General features: G+C 35.6%; 1 protein-coding gene across 1 annotated transcript in view; it reads right to left on the minus strand.

Annotated features, from left to right (window-relative positions):
- LOC117329521 (protein dachsous-like) overlaps positions 1-19,418 on the minus strand; it is an 85,937-nt gene that overhangs the window by 8,796 nt on the left and 57,723 nt on the right. The window contains exons 2-13 of the mRNA XM_033887503.1: positions 10,130-10,313; positions 9,483-9,719; positions 7,175-7,420; positions 6,725-6,894; positions 5,320-6,412; positions 3,893-4,900; positions 3,291-3,533; positions 2,942-3,076; positions 2,418-2,627; positions 1,906-2,269; positions 1,057-1,454; positions 466-675 (exon numbers count right to left, since the gene is read on the minus strand). Coding sequence (XP_033743394.1) covers positions 466-675; positions 1,057-1,454; positions 1,906-2,269; positions 2,418-2,627; positions 2,942-3,076; positions 3,291-3,533; positions 3,893-4,900; positions 5,320-6,412; positions 6,725-6,894; positions 7,175-7,420; positions 9,483-9,719; positions 10,130-10,313 — 4,498 coding nt within the window. The remainder of the gene's footprint in view (positions 1-465; positions 676-1,056; positions 1,455-1,905; positions 2,270-2,417; positions 2,628-2,941; positions 3,077-3,290; positions 3,534-3,892; positions 4,901-5,319; positions 6,413-6,724; positions 6,895-7,174; positions 7,421-9,482; positions 9,720-10,129; positions 10,314-19,418) is intronic.

The following is a 19,418-nucleotide window of genomic DNA, read 5'->3' on the forward strand; positions in this document are numbered from 1 at the left end:
GAATATAAGATCAAATCCATTGAAGACAGAGTGGATCCCACTTATTACAATATTCTACTTTACAGAGAAAAATATTACAATAACTGGGATATTATAATAACTGATTATTTCATATACACTGTGAACCAGAAGTTAGACCCATTATGATCGCAAGACATATGACTAAGTGTAGAAATAGATGAAAAACACCAAAATAACATTATAAAAAATGTAACAACTGACATAAAAATATTGAATTAATTGAATATTAATCAATGTTGTAGATGTTGATATATTTTCATTTTGCTGTCAAAATCACCACAATGTCACAGCATGTTTATATTTTCAATTTTAATCTCTGTTAGAAATTATGTTAATCTGGAGGTCTGTGAACTATTGTAATTTAACATTCAGTCGAACTGTATATAGATTTAGGCAGGTAACACTATCATTAGAGTAATTATAATGTATCATAGTCACTGTTACCTGAGCTGGATATGGAGAATATGTTGTCCCCATTTCCTTCGAGGAAAGTATACTGGATGCTACCTTGTGCTGAGCCTTCCATGATTTGTGCCATTACACTGGTTACTGATGTTCCTGGCTGAGAGTTTTCTGCGACTTGTGCATAGTAAGTATTCTGCGTGAACTTGAGGTGTTGGTGTCTGTCGGTTCCCACCTTGATCTGTACAACGGCTGGAAAACAACGCGATATTTGTTATAAGTTACACTTCATCACCTCATACATTTGATTTTCTCATAAACGAAGGATTAATTCTATGAGCTGAAAAGTGATACCTCCTCTATATATCCTTAACAGATTGTGAAATTTGTGCTTCAGAAAACATCAATTTAGGTTGTCCTACAATGACCTTGGTATAATCTGAAAATATGGCCAGGGTGCAAATGTATAAACTGTCACTCAAAGTTGGAACAGATTAATTGCAGGACAACCAAGCAGTCTTTGTTGGCATTTTTTAATTGAACTTCAACAGACATTAGTGAGCTCATTAACTTCATCACTAATTATAATTTAATATGTAGATAAGATGATGATATTAGTTTGGTACCACTTACTTGTTGTGGTTCTGGCCGGCGTGCCCAAGTCCTTGGCCATCACGTGGAGGTAATGATACCCTTTAGACTCGTCTGTGAGTTGTCCTGTATAAATAATGCCATTGATGTTATCTATCCTGAAAGCTCGCAAAGATCGAGGTCCGGAGGACGTACTGAGGCTGTAGTTGATCTGATCAAGGTCAAGGTCGACTGCTGTCACCCTGACGACAGATGTGTCCGGTGGTACACCATTGCTGACATTCTCAATGTAAGGAACATTCTGGAAGACTGGTGAATTGTCATTGACATTTTCCAGAGTAACTTCTACCGTAGCAGTTGTGCTTTTCCTATTGTACTGACTGTTGTCCTCGGCAACCAGTTTGAAGATGTATTTGGACTTTTTCTCACGATCAAAATGCCTGCAAGACAGAAATCATGATTTTAATTTTGTTTCAAATCAAAAGGATTTTCAATGAGACGTTTTTTTTCAAAATACAATGAAACTGTGATCCTGTCAAAGATTTTTATCTTAGATAAAACGTGAAATAACAGAATAAAGTCTGTTCACAGAAAGAGTAGAATATTTCACCTAAATATTGAAAATGTTTCTTAATCTTGATGCTGTTAAACCTAAATTCTTTCAAGAATTAATTTTGCAATTGTGCATTATAACCAGTTTACACAAAATTTCTGGACAAAAATTCTAAAGGTAGAGAATATCAAAGTTATTTACATGCTCAAAAATTATCATCACTATAACTTTCTGGTTTCGTTTGTTTGTTTAACCAACACTAAATATTTGCTACCTTACTCTACTCAGTAATATGAATCATTACTGAAATAACGCTTATTTTATTATTTTTAGTTTACCTGGCAGTTGTGATGTTGCCGGTCACACTGTCCACCTTGAACATGCCGTCGGTATCATTACCCAGTGAGTATGTGATACGGCCATTTCCGTTCTCATCTCGATCAGTTGCCGACACCAATCTGACCATAGTTCCAATCTGGACATCCTCACTTAAACGTTTCGTGTACTTATCCTGGATAAATGTTGGTGCATTATCATTTTCATCGAGTATGATGATGTGGATGACCATGGTCGTTGTTTTAAATCCACCGTCTTGAGCCTGGATGGTCAAATTATACAGGGACCTTTCCTCTCGGTCAAGGTAAGTACAGGACAACTGACCAGTGATACGGTCAATGCTGAAGTGATCACCAAGGTTACCGTCTGAAACAATAAATAAATAGATGTTTGCTACTAAGTTGACCAATACATTACAGCATTCTAACAAACACATTTGGGATACACAGGAATGAAATATCAACTGTACTATATTTTACAACGGTAAATATAACTCTAATAAACCAGAACCTACCTGTGATTGTGTAGGACACTTCTCCGTTCTTGCCCTCGTCCAGATCCTGCGCCTGGACCGTGTAGAACGCCACCAGATCAATGTTCTCCGGAATCCTCAGCTCCAGAACATCTTGTTGAAACTCTGGTACATGATCATTGATATCTGTCACCTTTACAATGACTTTGGTGGTGTCGTACAACATGGGGTTACCATTGTCAAAAACAAAAGCTGCAATAAAAGACATTATTATATTATCTTCTAATTTTTAAATCATTGCAATATTTAAAAAAAAAAAAATTCTTACAGATGTGAACTATTCAACAAATGAAATACACTGATGAAAGGAAGTTCCATAACAAACATTTTGTTCTATAAAAACAAATATGTGTTAACTTTCAATCCTGTACTTTTCCAAAGAATAAACAAAATATTTGAGGTACAGAATAACATACTGTTTTGCTTGCATACCTAGATGTTTAATATGACGAATCAAGGAAAACTTTAATATTATATTTTGACATTCACTTATTTACTCTCCATACCTGTAAATTCGTAGGAGCTTTGTTCCTCTCTGTCAAGTATTGTAGTCACTGTAAGAGCGCCCGTTTTCGAGTCAATGGCAAACTTGCCCCCTGCGGTTCCTGGTGGTAACATGTAAGTGATCTGCTGGTTATCACCTAAAAAATAAATAAACATTTCAATTAATGAAAAGTAAAAATATTACATATAATTAATTGGAAATCAATGTGGCAGTTTTAACATACAATATATCCAAAATATTGAAATACAAAATTTGGACAAATAGGTTAATTACCTTGAGAACAAAGTGTAATAACATGAAAGTAGAAATTATCCCAATGTACTATCCATAAAACATTTCCCCATACATACCTTGATCAGAATCCGTAGCTGTCAAGGCGATGAGGAAGTCGCCTGGCCTATTGTTCTCAGTAATCTCCACAGAGTACATACTCTTCGAGAAGAAAGTGGGTTTGTTGTCGTTTACGTTGTCCACCATGACAGTGAACTCAAGGTAAGAAATGTGCTGTGGCATGCCACGGTCTGTCGCACTCACGTTCAGGGTATAACTGGCCTGAGTTTCTCTGTCCAGCTCATGACTGATCGCCAATATCCCTGAGGAATGTTTAAAAACAACCATATCAAACCAAATCCTACATTGAATTATCTCCCTTTACCCATTTCTAGCATGGCCACTATAGGGTGGCCTGTTATTAGAATATTTAAAGAGGGTTAAATAATTTCAATTTTAATCAGTTCAATTCATTTCAGCAGTTTCCTGAGTATATTTTCACAAAAACTAAGACTTACAGGTTTATAGTAACCACTGAATAGTGTAATTATCATGATATACCTGCAATTTTTTATAATTTGATAAAAAAATTATTATTTTACAATTCGCCCTCATATCTTAGTAAATTTACCCAAGCAGATCAATTTAACAGTGTTAGTGTTACATTATTGCCCAAACTAACCTGTGTTAGAGTCTAGAGCAAACTTGGAGCCATCATTTCCCGTCACTATCTTGTAAGACACGACACCATTTCCACTATTATCAACATTGTCATCCAGGTCCACAGCAAACAGTTTAACAATGGTATAACCAAGGGGCATATTCTCTGATACATGTAAGGGGGAGTAACCCTTGAACACTGGTGTGTTGTCATTTTCATCTTCTATGTTAATGACAACCAGAACAGTTGAGTGAAGACGGTCCGCGTCGAATGGGGAGTTATCCTCCGCACGAACCAACAGTGTTACACTCTTTGTTTGTTCGTAATCAATCACAGACTTAATTCTCAAAGTTCCAGTCTGAGCATCTAAGCTGAAAAAGTCCGAATCTGGTTCTTGTTTCTGAATGGAGTAAGTGATGGAGCCGTTCACACCAGAATCTAAATCTGTTGCTGAGAAAATATACACTATCTGTCCGATTGGCTGGTTTTCGGGTTTGGACAACACGACTGGGTCTCTCTCAAACAATGGTGGATTATCATTCTCATCCAGAACATTGATATTAACTTTGATGGTACTTGTTTGTGGGAAAACTAGACTTTCATCAATGGCATGTACCCCAATGGTGTGCCATGACGATACTTCATAATCAATTTCCCTAATGCAGTATATGTCTCCGTTAGTTTTGTTCACTGAAAATAAATCAAAATCGTTCCCAGCAAATATAAAGTAGGAAACTTTAGAATTGTCACTTGGGTGAAGCATGATTCTGCTGACAATGGAACCGACCTGGGTGTTTTCAACCACATCCACCATCATATTTTGATCCTCATTGATGTCGCCTTCGTTTATATCGTTCAGGACACTGATGGTTATAGTGACTGACGAGGATTTCTGAGGTGTTCCGTAGTCCATTGCCATGACAACCACATGATATTCAGTGCTTTTTTCATAGTCCAACACTTCAGCAGTTGTTATCCATCCTGATTTGGGATCCAATTCGAAATGTGCCAGAGATAACGCATTTGAACCTGTGAAAACAAAAGAAAAGTTTAAGTTAATAGATTTGTTTTCGTTAATAGATTTAGATTTGTTTTCGTTAATAGATTTGTTTTCGTTAATAGATTTGTTTTCTATGTACTATGGGCATTGTCACTTAAAGTTTGAAAAAATAAAATCGTTATCAAATGATCTGAAACATTTTCTTCCCTTTTCTAAGTATTCTTTTACTGTAAGTTTGGAAATAATTTTGAGGAATTTAAAATTTCAGATTCTGTTTAAGAAAATGAATGTTTCTTCCCGTCAAAGATTTCATGAGATACATATCCCCCAACCAAATATATGTACATACAATGTACATATAGGCCTACACATGCATTCGAAAGTTGAATCCAGATGGATTTTTTTCAGTTAATCTACATTCACAAAACTATCAAAGCTGATATTTTACCTTGTTCGTCAAAAAAGTAAGAGACAGTTCCATTCTCTTCATTGTCTGGATCATCAGCATTGACCTTGAGAACATTTGTGCCTTTGGGTTGGTTCTCCATCACTGTACCTCGGTTCTCCGATGTAAACTGGGGTGTGTTGTCATTGATGTCCAGTAACACAATTTTAACCGTAGTGGTATCACTGCGTGATGGATCCCCAAAATCTCGAACCACCACATCCATGGTGTATGTGGCCTTGGCCTCTCTGTCCATGGCCACAGCGGTACTGATTTCTCCGTTGTATGTATTGATGATGAAATCACCCGGGGAAACTACAAAGCCGTACTCTAACCTTGCATTGACTCCGATGTCTTTATCTGTCGCCGTAACTGAACCAACAACAGTCCTGGACACAATATCCTCGGACACTGGGAAAATGTAAATATCGTCCGAGAATTCTGGGTCATTGTCATTAGCGTCAGTGACGAGAATTCGCACAGTGGCTGTAGCCGAGAGCTGCGTAGGCTTACCATTATCCTTAGCAATGACGAACAGCTGGTAAAGATGCTGTACCTCTCGATCCAATGGCTTTTTTAGATACATGTGACCATTGTTGGGCCAGATCCCGAACAGGTCACTCATTTCCTGAAGGGAATATGTAATCTGATCCATGTCTTGATCACTTGCCTGGACTTCTAAAAAGGTTGAGCTCAGTGACAAATCCTCCGCTACATTTACCTCGTAGAACGTCTTCAAAAACGACGGTGGGTTGTCATTTTTATTAGTTACATAGACAGTCAGAGTGGTATTGGTGCTCAGCGGTGGGACACCCATATCACGGGCCAATATTACCAGAGTGTAAGATTTGATATCTTCGTAATCCAGTGACTTCTGTAGCCGAATGTCTCCAGTGATTGGGTCAATGACAAATGTTGAGTCGCGGTTCTCCACGAGACTATAACGTACTGTACCATTCTGGCCGCTGTCGTTGTCGGTAGCGATGACTTTGTAGAGAACCTCGGCCATATCCTCATCCTCCCAGACATGGATATTGACATCTTGTGTGTAGAACTGTGGGGCATTGTCATTAATATCCTCCACCGATATATTCACCTGTGCAAGTCAAACATATCAGTGATCAAGACAACGTAAGGTCGTGAACAATTCTATTGAAAATTGTTTTCTGTAGAAACTTTTAAAATTAATTGTGTAGAATGTACATAAATGCAATAAAAGAAATCTTAAATATATCCGATGGTCAAAGTGAAATTTTTTTAGGACCACTTCGACAGATTTATACCAATCTGCTAATGATAAAATGAAATATGATCTGTTGAATCTGTGAAGATACTAAAATACATGTTATGAATACATTTCTATTTTGGAATTTTTCAAATATGATGAAACTGATATAGAAATACATACCTGAGTTTTTCCAAATACGGGTGGGCTATCAGTCTCGGCCATGACAGTGATGAGGAAACTTGTAGTCTGTTCATGGTCCAATCTGTCGTTGTTGGTGAAGATTTTACCCGACAGCCGGTCAATGTAGAAGTGGTCGTCTACGTCACCCGAAGTAATGGAGTAATGGATAGCTACAAAGAGTATATGGGCTCTTTTTAATGTGTATGCTAGGTGGCAGTATTCTTCCCATAAATCACAAATATTCTTGGTTATAACACTAGAAACATATAAATGTGATATATATCCAATTGGGATTTAGCTATTTTCTATATCATAATCTTTTATCCCTGATATGAATACCTATATTTTGATATTTATCTATATCAAACACAAATCTAATTAAAATTCATACTGATTACAATGAAGCAATGTATTTGTCAGTAACCTTGACCTTTTGACCTCTGCTCTTACCTTGTCCGCTGCTTGGGGTGACCGTGGCCAAAACTTGTCCCACCAGTGTAGACTGGTCTGCTTTCTCCGGAACAGAGAAGCTGTAGGTGGCACGTTCGAATGACGGCCGTGGAGATCCATTTCCCATGACACTGATGTGGACTGTTGCGGAAAGGATTGAAGTGAGACCGCCGCCATCATAGGCCTGTACCTCCACCACATAGACTTTCTCCTCGAGCGGTAGACTGGCTGACAGTGAGATCAAACCTACCAAAGAAACAGAATCTTAAAATGATGGTATCAAAATCCAGAAAGTAAATTATTGAAGAGTACTACAGACAACATGGCCATGGACAAGGTTTGTTCCCGACACCTAAAACAATTGATTATTTACAGGTTTCTGATATTTAGTCACTACGGCAACAGGTTTAAACAATTTGAATTATTCTTCCTGAAACATCTGTGGATGGTAACTGAAGACAATTTGAATAAAAGAATAATATGATATGAATTTGTGATTCCAAAAATATTACTTCTCTTATCAAAAGTATATCTAGGATCTGAGTTTAAGTCTCTGACTGTGAATCACTTTTAATCACTAGCCTTATATCATGTTAACGCTATTCTCCGTGGATTACACAACAGTTTCCACCCCTGCTACAGTCTACCTTGACCGATAGCCATCTGTTGGCTATTATCAGTCATATACATATTGTACTCATCATCACATCAACCTCCACTTGCTCTTCTAAATTATGACCTTGAAACTGTGACCTCCACTATTCTATATAGTTAGGGCTATATGACCTTGAAGCATTGGCAGTTTCCCCTAGACATGTTGGAACCATGCTATGACCTACAGCCCCACTGAAGTCAGTTGACATATATTGACCAGCTGTGTAATATGTACCTGGTAAGTACAAGTACTCGCTAATGCTTCATATCATACTGTTGTTTTCCCACCTACTTTCTGGTTACCGTAACCTTTCTAGCTACGACCTTGAGGAGATAAAATCTACGTTGACGCCTCAACAGGTTACATGACATTACAACACTAGTTTTTTTTCCTTGATATGTGCAACATGCCTATTCAACAGACAGGGAAAACTTATCAGTTGTGGCCACCTTCCAATATTTCTAATCCAGCAGAGAAGATGGAGAGAATTGGTGAGGAAATTTGGCAGATGATTGACAGATCCAAAGATGAATCAGGACATACAGTTACATGTTAATCCAAATTCTGCTCCGTAATTTACATCTATTATGTCTAACATTTACATGTCTGCCAAATATTCTGAATAAATTGAGTTCATATCCTAAATCCATATCTTAGAGTTTATGTGGAAATTATCACTCAAAGAGTTATTTCCCCTTGTTCATTTCCAGAGGATGCATCTTCCTTAATCCACTTATATAAAGGTAAGGAAGGAAGTAAAAATACTTTTAAGTTACTACTTCATGTCTGGACACTGTGGCTATACATTAGTGAGGATGATGTAAGATTTTATATAGACGTCAAACAGCTAAATACAGTACTGTATCGATATATCCCTTCTTTATCAGTCATCTTTACCTGTAAACGGTTTTAATATTAATCTAGAAATCATTCCTTATCTGAAACTGCCATAGCCTTGTCCAACAGTAAGCCATCTTAATCCCTAGTTAGCAGATTATCAAACACCTGGACAGGTATGATATCGATATTACTATATAGACTGCCCAACAACTTCACCAAGGTTATTAGACAGACATTTGGAAACCTTCCATCCCTGATCCATCTGAATGGGTCTAATCCTTCTAAATAGTGGTTAATCCCATTATGATTAAATAGGGGTGTGCTCTGTTTTGGACTGTTGGTCAGTGTTCATGTAACAACTATGACATGTGAATGGTAGTGGTCAATATTACACCCACACTGACCACCTCAAGTGGTCTGAATCTTACATAAAACCAAGTGACACCTCAATACACTACAAATATTACATTTTACATAAAACTCCAAAAGTCAAGCTGTTTTGTCATTAACTGTTTTTATTGATAATCAACAATGATCTTTATACTAGAAAGGTCATCTAAAAGAGGATGAATCGACCGAACATTTTGTTGTAAAATAAGCCTTTCTAGAACACTTTTTTTGATGGTTTTTGTGATTTTAATAAAAGTTTGAAGGAATTAATGATTTTTTTTTTGTTTTTTTTTCACAGATATTATGAAAAGGACCATCAATACAATTTTAACAACTTCTATCTTATGACCTGGTAATCTAACAAAGTATTATTCATTTGACATCTTTCTGTAATGACAGGTTTTCAGCGTGATTTATACTAACCACTCTGAGCGTTGATAGTGAAAGCTCCGCCCTGCGAGCCAGCAATGATGCGGTAAAATACGCGGCCATAGCTGCCACTGTCAATGTCGTGAGCCACCACCGTAACAATGTCCTTGCTGGGGTTGGTGGCCTCGATGAAGTCAAGATTCTGACTGTAGTTACGAGGGTAAAACTCAGGACGATTGTCATTGATATCCGTAACTGTTATTTGGACCCTAGTGTCCCCCGTCAAACCACCTGTGAAAAGATTAAAAAAAAAGTAAAAATCTCAGATCGGAAAATTACACTTTCAGGTTTTCCACTTTTCAGCACCAAAAGTAGAACCCTGAAAGCACTACAATCCAAGATCACCAAAGTGATAAATCTTAAATAGATTAAACTTGTTAAATAACTGTTTTAAAACAAATAACTTTTTTTTACCCATATCTACTTCAAAAACAGTTATCTAAATTTATCTAAACATGAAAAACAATGCCTTCTGAGTTCCTGTTTTCAGGACAGGGTCTCAAGTTACAAAATCATAATCCTTTTTCCATTGTATGGCTTGCTGATCTAATTGAATCTTTTAAGAGAAAAAAAATCAATCTTTCTGTCGGAGAACTGTCTCCAAAACAAAAGATGGGAATATAATTGAGATGGATATGTACCATTATCAACAGCGAAAACTTGGAAGGTATAACTGTGTTGGCTTTCATAGTCCAGGGGATGCTTAACACAAAGTTGGCCGGAGGAAATCCCAAGGCTGAATTTGTCATTGGTCTGGAGGGAGGAGTTGGACAGCTGATACGTCAACTGGGTGTTCCCATTACAATCCGGATCATCTGCCGACACCTGTAACATAGCAACGAAGATGAGATATTTAGTTACCATAGCAACACAAATTGTTATTTGAAACCATAGCAGCAGAAACTTAATTTTAGTTTACACAATGACAGTTCGAAGTACATTAAGTCACATCTCATCCAAAAGACGCATAAAGAAGAAGCAAGTGAATTTTAGCCCGTTCTGTCGCGACAGAAGACAAATGAAAGTGACAAACTAACACATACTGGTGAATTAGTGACATTAATATAACATTACTAATTACAGAGATGTTTTCTCAGAGAAATAAATTCTCGGAGAAAATTACAACTGGGGAATAATGACAGAGTAAAAAATACAACATTATTTCCAGAAGCACATTTACAAAGATTTTTCTTTTTCTGCTGGTAGGTTGAGAATCGGTAAATGTGAACTGACATTTATGTCCACCTTCACATGTGTATATCAAGGTAGATATAAGTCAATATAACACAAGAGTTATTTGTCTGTATAAGTGACATGAATAGCACTAATTAGTAAAGCCAGGAGAATGATTATGTTCCTCAGTACTGTGAGTAATTATACCACTAGTGTGTGGTAGTGCCTCCTCTCCCCCTCCCCCTCAAATCTCCAACCCTTCCCCTTCCGATCAACTCTCCCACCCCTCCCCCTCGAATCTCCCACCCTTCCCCTTGCAATTGACACTCCCTCCCCTCCCATCGACTCTCCCACCCTTCCCCTTCCGTTGACTCGCCTGCCTCTCCCCCTCTGATCTACTGTCCCACACCTCCCCTCGGAGTCCACTCTAGATCTCCCACCCCAAAACCACTATCACTAACGTTCATCATCACCACCTTCATACACAACCACATGTGGGGTGCTAGTTGGCTCTGGCCCCTTAAAATGTCAGGTATGTGTCAAGGATGAACTTTAACAGGTGTACATGACAGAGTTGGCTTTTAGATAATGTCTGATGATACATAATCTATCATATCCAAGTATATCAGCTTATTGCTTACTACTGATTTCCTCCAACAAAAGTCATAACCCACTATTTATATCAACGAGTCTCAAGGTCAAAATATATGATAAATTTCTACATATTACTGTTTATCCCTTATCAAAGTTCCATCTGATTTTGAAAAACAACTTATAGAAACTCCATTTCATTTTGTGAATTGTTCTTCTATCAGGTTGTGACCGTTTTAATTCAAATTACAGCTGTTGTTTAAAGAAATAATCAAAAGTTTCAGTCATCATTATTAGTTTCCATTGCTAAAGTCATCATCATTATCACTGCTCTTCATCTATTTCTGTAGCAGCAATCTGACAAGATTTCCATTAGCGTTCATTGGTTATCACAGTTAACACTGTAAAAGTGTTATTTCTGCACTAGAACTCATCACAGATACCAGAACCGATGATGAGGAAGCTGATTGTATCTTAAAAGGAACACCTCCAAGAAACTACCTGTGTACCTCAGGTTCCAACATCAACACCAACATTCAAAGGGTGTGAACCTTATCGGTTTTTGACAATAAGCCAATCATTGATCAGTAATTACAGATTGCAGTAATTTGATTGGCTAATGGTAAAATCAATATTTCTATCTCATATCTTCATCAGGTATCAAGACGACTGCCTTTTAACACAGAATAAACACAATGACATTTCCATGGCAGATCAATTATTTAAAGGAGTTTTTGCTGTTTACAAATGCATGCTAAATTACATTTACGAGTGTTTTTTCTTTGTCTATGATTTACATATGTAATGATTGATATCGCCAAATACAGATTACGTAAGGTTTGACGGATAGGAAATGTCTTAGCAGTATGTCGGGAATGTAAAAAGAAAATATGTTTTTTCACATTTAATATGATTTATATAGTTTTTTGATAAATCACTTCGCAAAAAATCGCCATTTATCATAATTATGTCATAATATATTAATATTTGGTAAATCATTTAAGACAAAAATCATCATATGAAAATAAAATTAAGAAATTTGAATTTTTGTCTGATAGTAATTATAATACAAATAGCCCATCTATGGGGACTACAGCATTACAAATTATTTGATAATCATACTAAGTTACAATCATGAATTTTTTTCTAATTTCATTTATTTCAGAAATTATCTTTTCAAAACTTCAATTATCAACTTGTCTGAATGCCATAGAATTTGTTCTTAGACCATGACTGGCAGAGATCAAACAAAACTGTCTCTCATATCAGTAACTACAGTTTTAGTAGTAATGGTGGGGTAGCAGACCAGGGGGGGGCCTTTTAAATATAATTAACCTTGTTAATTTCCTAACACACGTATAAGTAAAATCTTGTTATATAGAAGTATCTCACTGACAACACTTTAGGGAGTAACTCTTGACATTGAACTCTAGCCTATTATTATGTTGTTATTGATACAAATAAAGAATTCTCCAGGTCCTTTGATATTAAGTGTACGTCATCAACCACATACTCACGAAAAATTCCCGTTTGAGATTCAACAAGTGGGGCTAAAGAGAGACAAACACGCGCAAAAATGCTCATTGTCTCCCCTGGAGGAATTCTTTTTATCCAAGTATCTCATAATTGAGCAGACATTTTCCTCACTCTCTCAATATACATTACATGTAGGAACGTCATTACAGTATTCATTAGTCTAAAATAACATGCTAATTAGGTGCTGTCTGAATTGACAAATTGTCTGATAAAGATCATGGCTATTCGTCTTGGAGAAGGACTCACATTTTAAAATGTCACCGTTTATTGTCCTGCTGTCACACAGTCATGCCACATATGTCTTTTGCTTTTAACCTCAACAGTTTAAGTTTTACACGTTGAGCTAATGGAACTCGGTACCATGGAGTATAGGGATGTTTTTTGCTTGATGACTCAACACTTATTTAATATACACTACAGACACGCACTGTGGATAATCTCGGACATAAAACAGTCACCTACGACACGATTATCAGTAACAAGAAAATAAGTGTTTTAAAATAAAATGTATGGTACAAGGTACATTGACATTTTATCAGTAAAAGGTATGTTTTTACTCTATAGCATTTCAATTACAAGTATATACATACATTGGCTATAGGCAACGATCAGTTGATACACATGTTAACTAGTAATACACTGATTTTTCATTTCCAATAGTTGGGTTTTATTTAGACCCCTACTTGGGTGATAAGAATTAGAATGAATTGTTGAGCTTTCTACAATGATGAACAGGTGTATGTGGTGTTCAGTACAACCAGAGAATGTATAGTCGCATATATTATATTGATACAAACTAATGAAGTGTTTCTGAAACTTTTCTTCTGCGTTTTGCCCCGATGTAAGGTGCATGCATGCCTTATCAAAGTTTCGGTTTGAATAGAATGAAGTAATGTCAAAATCAGCCAATAGTACTCTGACACCTAGATCCTTCTACAGATGTTATAGAACATAAATAAAATGAAATTTAATTTAGACCCACACTCTACAGGAATGATTTCATCCCGAGCAATACTTTCAAAAATAACAGATATTTTCTTGGCTATACATGGGTCCATCCCTAATTGATCAATGAAGAAATACTATCCGTCTTTAGAAAGAATGATATCTGTAAAAATTTATACTCTATGTTACATATTTCTAGGTTGTAGCATTACAACAAAAAAGTTATAATTAGATGCAAAAAAATAAACAGCTAGATCATACAATTTTACCATTGAAGGGAGAAATTTTGAAAATAAGAAAACCTGTTACTCTTCTTAAAACACATTTAATTTCTTAAATACTAATTTTCTCCCTACCAACAGTGCAGTTGTTGTATGTTAAATAGATCTAACACATCCATCTAGTGCAATATATATATCATGTGATTATACAATTAGTAACGCTATCCAACATCACAGGCTTTTTCGCTACCACTCATGTAAACTGATCAACTTCTCAACACAATGACAAGAAATGTTTATACCAAATCCCTGGGGGTTTTTTGTAGTTAAATAACAAGATTATACTTGTAGATTATATTTGTAGCGCTCTTATCTCCCCTTCAAGGAACTCTCCTGAGAAAAGCTTGCTGCATGTTTGTAGTTGTTAAATACTAGAACTGATATATCATAATGGATAATGCATTTACATCATAACTTTGATGTAATCTATTCACATTCAACTTATCAATATCAGCCATCTTCTTGACGGCACATTAAATATATAAACCTGCCATGAACATTTGCTGCACTTAAAATCCATGTGAGTTTTCCATTAATGGGAAAATTTGTACAGGCATGAGTGCTATATGCCTGCAGAGTCTCCCTGTTAATCTGATATGGCTTAGCTAATCACTGTCAGTGATTATGCACAGATATCAGACCAATTAATTGGGTCTTTCTGAAATCAACAAATATTTCTAAATTACATTTTTGTACTAGTACTAGCAGCATGCAATGGTGACTGCTAAATGGTGTCTTATAACCTAGCTGACAGGAACTCTAAAACTTATACAATCTACTATACATATGCTTGTACCGAAGCTTCATCTCTATCCCACATAATCTGCACTGAAGGGAAAATGCTTGTTTGTTCGGGTTCACAATTACACTGGCCTCGCTTCCTTCATTTACTACATGTTGAGTTCAAAACAACGCCTCTCCCTCATTTGCAGGTTTCTGAGTTAAAAAGTGACTGAATCCTCCTTCCTGCAGTCTGGATAATTTGTGCGAAAATGTGCAAACTGGCGATTAATTTAGTTGATCTGTTACCCATTCTAGAATAAAAGTTCGCTAATCAATCTACCATTGAAGTCCCGTCTGGTGTAAGGTCCCACCCAACGAGGCAGAAAATGTGCTTGTGTTTTTCAAATTTATACATCAATACATAATTAGGCCCAGTTAAGGAGGAGTATTTGAATCACTTAATGCTAAATCAGGAATTAAACCTCTGGCACCACCATTCAGAGTACATAATTAATTCAATGGCTTTATATTTCCAAGGGAAGAAATCCTTAGACTTTAAAGTTAGATAATACAACCACCATGACTTATCAGGCAAACAAATTACATAGCTTTAATTTGTACCTCAGTTTAAAATCATTTAAAATCTAGGATTTTTCTCCCTCTGACAATCTGCTGTTAAGTTTGACCAGTTTATGAAAAGTAAATATGCATTATGGAATCATGAAGATTTTAAGATCACAAGGTTATTCATCTTTGATTGCATGATCCATCCCAATTTTCAAGAACTGTTTTAATTACAATATGTGAAGACAACTACAATATTCATACTTGTATTTACAAATGTATATAACTAAACTGTATAATTTAAAATGACCATGCACATTTTTATGAAATACAAAATTCTTCTATAAATTGATTCCTCTTAAATAAAATATAGCATCAAAGCTATGGTGCTATGGTGGCAAATTACAGAACACGTGACAATTTACAGCAAATCTCCAGCCAGAGACCTTCTCCAATCAGCGGAAACTCTTTAAATTTTATCATGGTAGTAAATTGACTGGTTAGCTGGGATTATTTAACACCAAAAGAAACAACAGAGGTAGATTTAGTCCTATGTACCACATGTGTTTATTATAAAACCATTAAAGCTAGAGGAGCCTGTTTCAGGATAATGTCCACAAGCCCAGCAAGTGTATGATGACCGAGCCATGTTAGCTCTATAAATTTCCTGTTACCAGGATCACATAACATTTTAGCTACTGCGATGGCATTTCTGGTATTTTTTTCTGCCAAGCATTTGTGGCGAGGTGCGAGAAATTGGTCATGTCAGCCATGATGGTGTGTATGTACTTTTTTGTGGAATCGTAATGGGATCACAATGTCATGAATGTAACCCTGAAATTTTTGACAAATTGACGCAGAAGTGTGTGAAATTCCAGCTAATAAAACAATACCTCAGAGTAAAATTGGAATCTGTCCCATACAAATGTAATATACACTTAATAATAATTATAGCTATAGGCATCAACACTCAACTTCTGCCAGATTAATTTAAGTAAAGAATGTAAGGCAATAAGAATATAAGTTTATATTTTTGTCTAAGGACTTAAAATTGATGTAGATGTATAAATGAAATAAGAAATTCAAGCAAAAATAAATTCAAGTGTTGTTCTGAATCCAATTTGTAGGTTTTTTAATCTAGCTATTAGGAGGCAAGCAAGTTCACCTTGGAAATAAGTAAGCCATTTCCATCTCTACAAAAGGCAATATAATCCAGCTCATATTTTAATTAATATGTTTCGTTTTCTACAAAGACACTTTAACAAACTGCATCATCACTTTTAATTTGAATACGACTAATAAAATATTTTAAAATATTTGTAGCAACATGCTGAAGTTCACCTTGAATCAAAGGGAGATAATCTTACTTGTCTCCGATGTCACAATTAATGTAGAAACCGGATCATTACCTCCACAGAAACAACAATAAACGAACCTCACATGTCACAATATTTAGCATCATTTACTTGAATGAAAAATTATTTTTGCATGGTTAAGTCATTTCTTATGAAATGCAAACTACCTTCATCTCAAGTATCAATGTTCAAGTAACAAAATTTCTGAATCATAAATTAACCAAAAGTGATCTCAGCCTACGAGATCCCTCCTACACTACCAGTCCATATACCATAAAAAAATTCCACAAACTGCAAGTCATAGGAGACATATTTTTACAGGATATAGTTCTATATAATAGTTTTTGTTTTTATAACGATTCCATAATGACTTACAACAGTAATAAATTAACAAAATTAAAACCATCATTTACGCGTAATCCTGTCATGATGGTGCAGAAACCCATTAAAGTGATGCAGACGAGTTGATACACTCATTCACATCTACATGAGGCATCTTCAACTGATCTCTCAGAATTTTATTTATTACTAAATGGCAAGTCAGTATTACGAAGCATTTTTCAAAAATATACCCTTTTTTTTGTCTTACTATTTTATTGCTTTTGCATATACTTGCCCTACTTTTTAATAATATCTCTTCAGATTAAGGGCTTACTGCATAATATTAGTGTATCCTAAAAATTTAAACTCATAAAAAGCACAAATTATGTATGTCCCCATGACAGAGACGCCATCATTCTTACTACAGAAACTTCTGATATTGTTAAGCTGTGTAACAATCGAGGTTACACCGTAATGTCAGGATCCGTAAATTGATGAGCAGTAAAATTATACCTTTTATTGATCGATTCCTTTTGATGTCTGAATATGATTATGACCTAGTTAGTTTTTTCATAAACAATATGACCTTGTACAGAGCCAACTATTCTTTAAATAATTCTCCTGTACTTTGTGAAAAGGACATATTCACATAATACCCAGTAACCTGATTTTTCCAATAAAGCAAAAAAAAATCAACAATGCCTTTCACGAACCAGTCATGAAAACCGGACTTATAATACCCGACAATAGTAATAATTGATTTGGGGTTCATTTTACACAGTACAAGTATCAGATCAAGACAGCTTGCTTATATATATAACCTGAATATCAATATTATACATAGTATCTAGTCAAGTTTGTAATATTGTACTGTAAACTCAAACCCGTATTTTACCTACCAATTCTTCAATTGCCACTTACATTTTAGAAAATGATCTCTACCAAGGAACTTCAGTTACAAGGCCATACATAAAACTACATATACATTAATGTAAAAAATCCTTGATATAATGAAACCTTTTTCTCAAACTCCATATTAGGGTCAATAGTACAGAATTTAGAGAAACATTTAACAATATTAAAGAAATTTAAAAAATAGAATTCCAAGATAATATAGTGTCAAAACAAACTGTATATTATCACCATCAACTCATTCTTTAACTACAGTAGAAGGCTGAACTCTTTTACAGTATTCCCACATAAATTGAGCAATTTAATTAAAAATGAGGCAAGTAACTGAGCAAGCTTGTCAGCCGATTCACATTCTCATATAAATTCCACACGATTCTACAGTAAAACAATCAATTTCCATCACAATTACAACAACAGATAATTAAGATGCAATGATCAGGATCCCCCTTCCTGATGGAATGATTGATTGACAGTTGGAGCCCCGCCCCTTGTCACATTCAAGACTTTAATTGGTCAATACATTGCAGTTCTCCTTACAACCAACAAATAGATTTATTCAGTATGTCGCCCTTATTTTCCCTCCTTGATGAGAATTTCTTCAGAAAATGAGCCTCTTGAGAGACATAACAACCTGTTTTCGATGTACACCTGTCAACGATGGACTAATTAACTTTATTTTACAGGTACGCTGACATACTCGCTCAACACCTTTTATTTTGTTTATCACACACTGATCCTAATTGCCTATTTCAAGTAATTAAATTCTACAAAATTGATTATTTTGTCAGAGCGTAAATAAGCTGAATAACAAAGTCTTTTTTCTTCCTTCACCACATATCTGATCCCTGAGGACAAATACAGTAAATTTATTTTCTCACATAAAATTGGTTTTTAGGAACAAAATACTTTGTTTTCCATCACCAAATGTTTAATGAATTTGATGTCTTTGCCTAAATAAACCCTCCATTAGTGGTGTACATGTTACCAGCCAACAGACTTGAAGTTACTGTAATTTTACCTGTAGAAAGTTACCTGTATTTCAGTCACTTCTACCTGTATAAACCTTCCCCAGTATTGATCCCTAATCAATACACAACCGTACAATTCCAATATACCTATTAATGCATTAACATGCACGTGTCGTTTACAGCAAGAAATAAAAACATTCTCACAAGGACAATATCTTATACCCTGAAACTTTAAATCAATATTTGACCATCGGACTACTTCAAGAACCCATTATAACCTAAATTCTCCTAAACAAAAACATTCCTGTTCAAATTTCGAGCATTCAGTGTGGTAGAAATTAACTGGGCATTTTTTGTAAGAACAAGTCAATATTATTGAAGGCATTTGGTAGATGTAGTGTCTGTATACTATATATGAGTAAGCTATCTCTGTGTGGGGTAGGTCGGCTTCAGATTATATAGCCACTTTTTCATATTCCCACCTTTATTTTTCTTTCCTACAATTAACAAGTACTCAACACATTTTACTCAACAGGCTCAATTATAAGTCAGTATAGAGTG

This window comes from Pecten maximus, chromosome 6 (assembly GCF_902652985.1).
Source record: "Pecten maximus chromosome 6, xPecMax1.1, whole genome shotgun sequence".
In the NCBI taxonomy this organism is placed as follows: Eukaryota; Metazoa; Mollusca; class Bivalvia; order Pectinida; family Pectinidae; genus Pecten; species Pecten maximus.